Here is an 8,892-nt window from a genome sequence, read left to right as displayed (position 1 = left end):
GGGGGGGCACGGGCTGCACCCACAGCACCCAGAGTGCTCACCAGACCTCCAGTCTCGGCTTCGTTGTCATCGTAGGTTCAAAATTTGTATCAAAAAGGCTTTGCTTCCTTCCCTGGTTGACATTTTTGGGAGTGTGTGGCGAATAGGTGGCTTTGCATGGGAACGCCAAGAGAAACTTAGTTCGAATAGACCCGTAACCAATAAATCAGTTCAAATAACACATTTGTTAACGTTTGCTCTGTTCTCTGCCCTGAGCGGAAGGACAGGGGTGTGACATCAGGACCGCGTGGTCCGGAGGTGGAGAGTGCTCAGGACAGAAACCTCACGTTCTTCCTCGTGTCCTCCACGTCACTCACTTGTCACGTTTCCACGGAAGCCAGACCCTGAGAACTTCATCGCCTCTAGTCACTAACGAGTCCCCTGAAGTTGAAGGATCGCATTTGATCAGTCTGAGACGTCACAGATTTTAAGAGGTTCCATTGTTTTGTGTTTCATTAAGGGGGAAAAAATGGTTTCAAGATAAACTAGAAAAGTGCTGTATTTCCACCCAAGATTTTAATTTTACGTCCATTCACATTCTTTTAGATTTATTCAGATATATATGTTGACCACTCCTGTGCATACTTTTTAAAGAAAAATAAAGTTTTTCAGCAACATCTTCACATGCATTGTCTAAATTACCTGAGTTGTCTTTCAACTAGGAGTACCTACGTCTGTTTTATCTGTTTATTTAATAAATCACAAAACGTCTGTGATGCAGCCTTTCTTAGGAGAGAGGTCTGAAGGACGAAGCGACCGATGCCCATTGTGCCAGGGCTGAAGCAGGAGGCACAGGTGACAACCAGCGGCACCATCAAGGACCACCCGCCTGGCTGGTTGTCCGACGCATCTCGAGTCCCGGATGTGAAATGTCAAAGAAAAAACTGTGTCTTAGGATCGATGGGACGGCCCTCCTGGCCTCCCCATCTTCTCCATCGCCCCTGGGCGGGGGGCCTCTCTCCTGGCACCCCACCTAGTGGCCTGTCTGTGGGCTCCAGGCTCTCCCCCGCCCCTGTAAGACTCTCCAGGGGTATCTCATGCGTGGAACTGAAGACAGGTGGAGACCCACTGTCACTGCTAGAAGGATTAGAGAGTGGCTCGGATGTTAATAACACGACAGAATGAATCATCACCACCAGATCCAGTCACCTGGGCCCGATCATGGCGCCTGTGACTGAAGCCAGGGAGTGCCGTGTGTCCCACGCCCTCAGGGGATCAGGCCTCTGCCCTCTGCCTTCAGCTCCTCTGCGATTCACCCTCTGTCCTCGCTGCTCCCTGGAACTTCTCTAAGAAAAAAGAGTGTGTGCGGGAGCAGGCGTTTAGGGTCAGAAGGACCTGCGTTTGAATCTCACCTGTGTGACTGCACACGTCACTAACCGCGGAGGGCCTCGCTTTTCTGACAGAAATAAACACCACTCCTCATCTGGTGTCGGTGAGGCTTCTGTTTTTTGTTTTTATCTTTTAGGAGATCACAAGTAAATCTCCCCTGCGGACGGGTGGATTCGACCTCAGTAAATATTAGTCCTATTCTGTTTCCCTTTTCCATCTTTTGAAAACAGTTTTCGGTCAGATTCTGAGGAGGAACGTTAAAATTAATAATCGAATAATATTTTTTGGCTACAGTTTTAAGTATCCCCGAAATGAAAGTGTCGTCTCTCAGCTTTCATGTCGTGAGTGAGAAGTTGACATCTTTCCTCCCAGAGCCAGACTCCACCTCTGCAGTAGATGAACACGGGAGCAGGTGACTGACGTCCAGAAAGGTCTGCGGGGCACAGTTCGGATGCCCGGGCCTGGGGAAGCTGTCCGTTTGGACAAGATGGAGCAGTTGCTCTTGACCTAGACCCCCGGGTTCATTTACCTGGTACAGAGTCTCATTTATGTCGCTTCTAGATATCTTCCCGAGTCTGACCTTCAGCCCCTGCTCTTTGTTTGCGCTCCAGAAATCAGTGCCTTGAAGCATATGCTTTCAGACCAAACCGGTTTGTCTCGTTTCGAAATCCTAACTGTGTTTTCGGGCTGCTTAACTTCTGTACTCTTCAGCTTCCTCACCTGTCGGGAGTCGTGGTGACCCCCACCTGACAGACGTGTTGCACGTGAGCGATGCAGCGTACGTGGACCACTGAGCTCCAGGATGGGTATAAGTAGATGCTCTGGAGGTGGCTGTGGTTATTACTGTTTTTCCTAAGCCATGACATGGTTTGCTGGGGATTTCAGTATCTACCATTCTGTTCTTCCTGTGCTGTATTTTCCAATTTTTCCCCTCCAGTTGATTATCCTAAATCAAACCTCACCTTTAAATTATGATGTCGATGATTTGCTGCCACCTGCAGGCTAATATGGAAAAAACAGAACATGTGCTATGCTTTGATTCTGTCCATCTCGGGGTCATTGTGGAGGTCCCGAGGCCATCTGTGGGCACCCCTGTGATCCCCTTTTCTGAGACATTTATTTTCCACAGTAATCTAAATACTCAAAAAGCTTTAGAATCCCCTTAGATTCTTTTTGGAATCAGGCAGCTATGCATAAAGCATTATTAGTAATCAGATATTGCATTTTTCTTCTTAAGTAGATTTGCAAAATAGTGTTTATTAAAAAGCATGAAAGAGTCTGTTATTTGAGGCATGGTTCGGCACCTGAGTTTTGTTGCAGTGGTGGTGTTTTGGCGGGAAGGTCCTGTTCTACTTGGAGAGCCTGAGATTTGAACAAAAGATTAAAAATAAAGAATGTTTATAAGGCACTGTCTTACGGTCCTTCCTGTGTAGCCTGTATAATTGCTACATTTATACATTATAATTTTGTGATTGTCTCCCACACTCAGTCTCATACTCCTCACATAACCTGGCGTCGGGGGAGAAATTTGCAAGCACACGTGGGCTCTCCTCAGTGGTTTCCGATAGTACCTAGTACAGCCCCTTGTCCACGGTTTGACTGGGCTGGCGTTGGAGCCCAAGGCGCAGTGCCAGACAGCAGGTGACAGATCCAGCACAGCCTGTGTGCTAAACTATGAGGTTGAATTTTGTCCTGAAAACAGCTTGGGGACCACTAAAGGATTTTCGGCTGCGGGGGGAAGAGGGGGTGACGTGATCGGATTTCTGTCATAGAAATATCACTCGGGCAGTCTGGTCTGTTCGAAGCTACTTCAGAGGGCACGGGCAGAAGCAAGTCCTGTTTGGGCTTCACCACCACTGACTGTACCTGCCACGTGTCGTCTCTGCAGTGGAAGAGAATCCTCTTCTGTTTGCCACTCCAGCCTGTGGTTTCATATTGTGCTATGTGTGTTATTTTAATGCTTTAACGATTTCGTAGACACCTTTCAGGCAGGCACTGTTTCGGTACTGTTATGCTAGTAATTATCGTTATTAAGAATATTGATTGCCATCATGCAGTTAACATATAATAGACTACGTACCAGTCGTCTTGGGCCTTTCATGCTGGCCACAGTGCTGGCTGCTTGTTGAGCAGCGTGATTATTCTTCCTTCTTCCTCTCTGCCTGGGTGTTAAGTCTGTCATCTGCCGCCTGGCATCTTGCTTTGGGCAGGTGGCACATAGCTGCTGCGGCTGAACTAGCATTTCTCAGAAATGGACGTGGGGGTGGGGAACAGCCGCGGTGGCTGTAATGCTCACTGGCATCTTCCCCTGGTCCCCTACATAAAAGCATCTGCTACTACGGGAGACTGGGAGCACACAGACCCGTGACGTGGCATGGGTGGCAGCACCGTGACCAGGCTAAGAAGCTCTTGCCTCAGGTGTAGGGTTTGGGGAGGGGGGCACCTAGAAGCTCGGTGATCAAGATAAAAATATGTTAATCTCATTTTCAAAAATTAAAAGCAGTGTAAGAAAATCTATGATGAGCAAAATACTAAAATTTTAAATAAAGGCAAGATCAGGAGCGGTGCTGTGCAAAGCCACTTTGGAGCCCGTGGCCAAAGGGCAGAGTAGCAGGACTGAGCCTGCCTGGTTAAAATGCTGGTATTCTGATCATCACAGATCCTTTAAATGAACTTTGATTTTGACAAACTGTTGCGTTAAAATAGTAAAAGAATTCACATCGAGAGTTTGGGTGGCCCCTGAAATCTTGCACCCGGGGTGTGGGGCTTGCTGGCCTCGCCCCGGCCCCGTGCATGGCTGGGTGAGCAGGAAATGGCCTGTGAGGTCGGTCTCCAGTAACGTGGAAAGCCTACGTGGGCATGGGCCACGTCTCTGAATATGCGCATTGGGATTTTTTAAGGGTATCTGGATGAAACATATATGTGGATTTAGAAAGGGGGGGGGAAGGTGTCTCTTGCATCTATTAACTCATGGAAAGAAACAATAAACTTCCTTTAGGCGTTGCATTTGCTCAGGGGTTCTCCCACAAGGAGGTCGTTAGCCATTGGGTTTGATGCCCAGGGGAATGGGGGGCAAAGGGAGGGAGCTGAAGACACTTACGGCCCCGCCCCCCAAGTGAACTGCTGCTCATGCTGATTGATTGACTGGCTCAGCATTTAAGGCCTTGCCGAGATCCCACGGCTGGTCTCAACTCTCCTGCTTTGCAGGGACTGTACAGTGACCGTGGACGTGAGGGAGCTGAGAGAATGTGGTGGTTTCTAAATTCAGAGTTTGGCAGAAGCTGAGCCGGTGGATTTTAGTGGTTCGCTCAGGCTTTGCTGTGGTCCTTACGGGGACCCAGGTCACTGGAAGGTGCAGAAGGATGATGCAGGGATCCGACCTCGCTGGCTCGACTCTGGCCGGGGCAGTGGCGGATTTAACCGAGCTTTTGTAATGTTGACTTTTTTTTCTTTTTAATTCCCAACAAGATCCGCTGGGAACAGACCCAGTACCCGAGGCAGGTGAAGATGTTGCCGCCGCGATCAGTGCCCCCGAGACCCTGTCAGAGGAGGAGCAGGAGGAGCTAAGGAGAGAACTTGCAAAGGTACAGGAGCATTTTTTCTGGAATTCCCTGTTGTGCACTTAAAATATATCATCGTCTGTGTTTCTGTGCGGTAATGTCTTACAGTCACCTTTGAACACACACTCTTCCTCTCGAAATCGACCATTTTAAAGTGTACAGGTCAGTGAGTGGCATTTAGCACATTCATAATGTCATGTAACTGTCACCTCGTCCCGAAACATCTCCAGCACCCCCCGCGGAGACCCGTGCTCGTTAAGCCGGCACCCCCCCCGGCACCCGCCTCTCCCTGGGCCCCGGGGTGCCAACAGCTCATCTGCTCTCTGTCACTACGAGTTCGCCTGTTCTGGATATGTCACATAAATAGAATCACACAACACGTGACCTTTTGTGTCTGGCTTTGTGCATGTCGCGTCATGTTTCCGAAGACTGTAGCGTGTATTGGCACCTCGCCGCTCTCGACGGCTAGTCCACTGTGTGTATCCACCGTGTTGCGCCAGCCGCTCACCCGTCGGTGGACACCTGCCTCGTTTCTTTTGACTGCTGCGGACACTGAGTGACGTTTGTGTAAAAGTACTTGTTTCAGTACCGATTTTCAGTCCCTTTGGCTGCGTTCCCAGACGCGGGATGGCTGTGTCCTCGTGCGGTCATTCCCTGTTTAACTTTCTGGGGAACCAGCAAGCCGTTTCCTACGGCGGGGACTCCATTTCACACGCCCGTCTGCAGGTCCCACGTCCTCACCAGGATTTCTTTTTTGGCTTTTTGATTATAACTGTTCCAGTGAGTGCGAAATGAAATCTTGTGGTTTTGATTTGTCTTTCCCTAATGGCCAGTGGTGTTGAGCATCTTTTCATGTGCTTATTAGCCATTCGTATACCTTCTTTGGAGAAATATCTATTCAAGTCCTTTGCCTGGTTTCTTTAAAATTGCTTTTTTTGTTTTTTTGGGGTTGTTTTTGGTGTATATGTAGTTGAGATATAAGAGCTCTTGATGTGATTTGCAAGTGTAAGATTTGCAAATGTTTTTTCCATTCCATACGCTGTCTTTTCTCTTTCTTCATAGTGCCTTCATGCATACAAGTTTCACATTTTGATGCAGTCCAGTTTCTTTTTTCTTTGGTTATTTGTGCTCTTGACGTTATATCTAAAACCCATTTCCAAAACCCAGGTCATAGACTTACCTCCATGTTTTCTTCTAAGACGTCTATCTCCTATATTTAAGTCTTTGATCCATTTTTGAGTTAATTTTTTATACGCTTTGTGGTAGGGGTTCACCTTCATTCTTTTGCATGTGAACGTTTAGTTTTCCCAGCACCACTTGTTGAAGAAACTATCCTTGTCAGAAATCAGCTGGCCATAGATGTAAGGGTTAATTTCTGGGCTCTCAGTTCTGTTACGGTCACCTGCGTGTCTGCCCTCACGAGAGTGCTATGACTGTCTTCATTGCTACAGCTTTGCAGTAAGTTTTTTGAAATTGGCAAGTTTGAGTTCTTCACCTTTTTCTTATTTTTCAAAATTGTTTAGGGTCCCCGAAGTTCCATATGAATTTTAGTCTTCGTTTCCACCCACCCACCCACCCACCCACACACAAATGCCTTCGGAGTTTTGATAGGGCTTTTATTGGGTCCGTGGATTGATTTGGGGGAGTATTGCCATCTTAACCATATTAAGTCTTCCAGTCTATGAACATAGAATGTCTTTCCATTTATTTAGGTCTTCTTTAATTTCTTTTAGCAACATTTTGAGTTTTTCGTGTATGTCTTACACTTCCTTAGTTACGTTTATTCCTAAGTATTTTATTCAGTCTGATGTGATTATAAATGGAATCTTCTTCATTTACTTTTTAGACTTTTTTTTATTGATATTATACAGAAATACAGCTACATTTGCATGTAAATCTTCTATCCTGCGGTTTTGCTAAATTTATTAGCTCTAATAGATTGTGGATTATTTCGAATTTTCTATGTATGAAAACTTGTCATCTGCAGTTAAAGATAATTTTACTCTTCCTTTTCATTTTAGATGTCTTTTATTTCGTTTTCTTGCCTACCGCTCTGGCTAAAACCTCCAAGAATGTGTTGAGTAGCAGTGGTAAGGGTGGGCATCCACATCTTTTCCGACTCGGGGGGAAAAGCTCTCTCTTTCGCCACTGAATACGACGTGCGCTGTCAGCTTTTTATAAACGCACTTATTCACATCGAGGAAGTTTCCTTCTAGCCCAAATGTGTTCAGCGTTTTTATCACAAAAGAGTGTTGGATTTTGTCCAATGCTTTCCTGCGGTGTTAAGATAATCACGTGCTTTTCTCTGTATCGAATCGATGCGGTGTACTACATGGGTTGATTTTCGTAGATCGCATCACCCTTGCCTTCGAAGACAAAGCCCACCTGGTCGTGCAATGCAGGGACACCTCGTTTTATCCCACTTCATGATTTTTATTTATACAGACGCTTCACAGACGTTGCGTTATTTTACAAATTGAAGGCGTGAGACTCTGTGCCCGCGAAAATATTGGGACTCGCTTTATTGCGGCGGTCTGGAACCAAACCCGCAGAGTCGCTGAGGTGAACCTCTGTGGCCCTTTTTCGATCTGCTGGATTCCATTTGCCTGTATCTTCTTGAATATTTTTGCATTTATATTCATGAGAGAAATCGGCCTGCAGTTTTCGTTCCTTGTCTCATCTTTGTCCAATTTTTGAATCAAGGTAACGACTGGCCTTTTAGGATGAGTTAGAAGTATTTCATCTTCTCCTGTTTGTGGAAGAGTCCAAGAAGGATTGGCATTAACTTTTCTTTCAATGTTTGGTAAAATTCACCACTGAAGCCATCTGGTCTTAGACTTTTCTTTCTTGAGAGATTTTCAGTTACTGATTTAATCTCTTCACGTGTAGGTCTGTTCAGATTTTCTTTTCGTTCTTGAGTCACTTTTGATAATTTGTGTGTTTTTAGGAAGTTCTTCGTTTCCTCCAGGTTATCTAGAGTGTTGGCATTTAGTTGTTTATAGTATTTCTCATAATCCTTTTTACGGCTGTGAGGTCAGTAGTAGTCCTGCCGCTTTCATTTCTGATTTTAGTTATTTGCATCTTCTCTCTTATTTTTTCTGTCTAGCTAAAGATTTGTCAGTTTTGTTGATATTTTTAAAGTTTTTGGTTTCCTTGATTTCTCTATTGATTTTCTATTCTCTATTTTTTTTTTATCTTCACTCTTATCTTTATTATACCCTTCCTTCTGTTAGCTTTGGGTTTAATTTGCTTCCTTTTTCTAGTTCCTTAAGGTGTAATAGTAGGTTATTGACTCGAGATGTTTCTTTTTTTTAAATGTGGGCATTTGCAGCTGTAAACTTCCCTGCGGGCACCACGTTCGCTGCATCCCATGCGTCTTAATATGTTGTGTTTTTGTTCTCATTTGTCTCAAAGTATTTTTTAATTTCTTTTGTAATTTCTTCCTTAACCATTGGTCGTTTAAGGATATGCTGTTGAATTTTCATATATTTTGAATTTCCCAGTTTTCCTTTCGTTTCTGATTTCTAGTTTTCTTCCACCGTGGTTGGAGAAGATACTGTACATGATTTTAAATTTGTCGAAACTTGATTTTTTTTTTGTCTGGAATATGCTTTATTCTGGAGAATGCTCCGTGTACATTAGAGAAGAACGTGTATTCTGCTTTTTTGGGGTGAAGTGTTCTATATCTGTCTGTTAGATCTAGTTGGTTATAGTGTTGTTCCAGTCCTCTGTTTCCTTATTGACTTTTTATCTGTTTGCTTTCTCCACTTCTTTACATAAGGTTTTATAAAGAAGGTGGGGATATGTTGGATAAGGCAGATTGGTGATAAACTCTATAAGGAGAATAAGAATTAAAAATATGGAATATTTAATGCACACCTAAGAGAAAAAATTTTTTTTCTACAGGTTATATGTTTATTGCAGAAACATAAAATATACTGAAGAAAATTAAAAATATCTATAG

At 44.7% G+C, this 8,892-nt stretch overlaps 1 protein-coding gene across 12 annotated transcripts in view; it reads left to right on the top strand.

Moving 5' to 3' along the window:
* Nucleotides 1-8,892, top strand: part of TPD52 (tumor protein D52) — a 47,027-nt gene that overhangs the window by 20,023 nt on the left and 18,112 nt on the right. For all 12 annotated transcript variants that reach the window (XM_023521069.1, XM_011376259.2, XM_023521071.1 and 9 more), the window contains one exon: nucleotides 4,837-4,952. In XM_023521069.1, the coding sequence (XP_023376837.1) occupies nucleotides 4,837-4,952 (116 nt within the window). The remainder of the gene's footprint in view (nucleotides 1-4,836; nucleotides 4,953-8,892) is intronic.

This window comes from Pteropus vampyrus, unplaced genomic scaffold (genome assembly GCF_000151845.1).
Source record: "Pteropus vampyrus isolate Shadow unplaced genomic scaffold, Pvam_2.0 Scaffold290, whole genome shotgun sequence".
Taxonomy (NCBI): domain Eukaryota; kingdom Metazoa; phylum Chordata; class Mammalia; order Chiroptera; family Pteropodidae; genus Pteropus; species Pteropus vampyrus.
The sequence above is the reverse complement of the archived record's forward strand: the minus strand, read 5'-3'. Positions and strand labels throughout refer to the sequence as shown.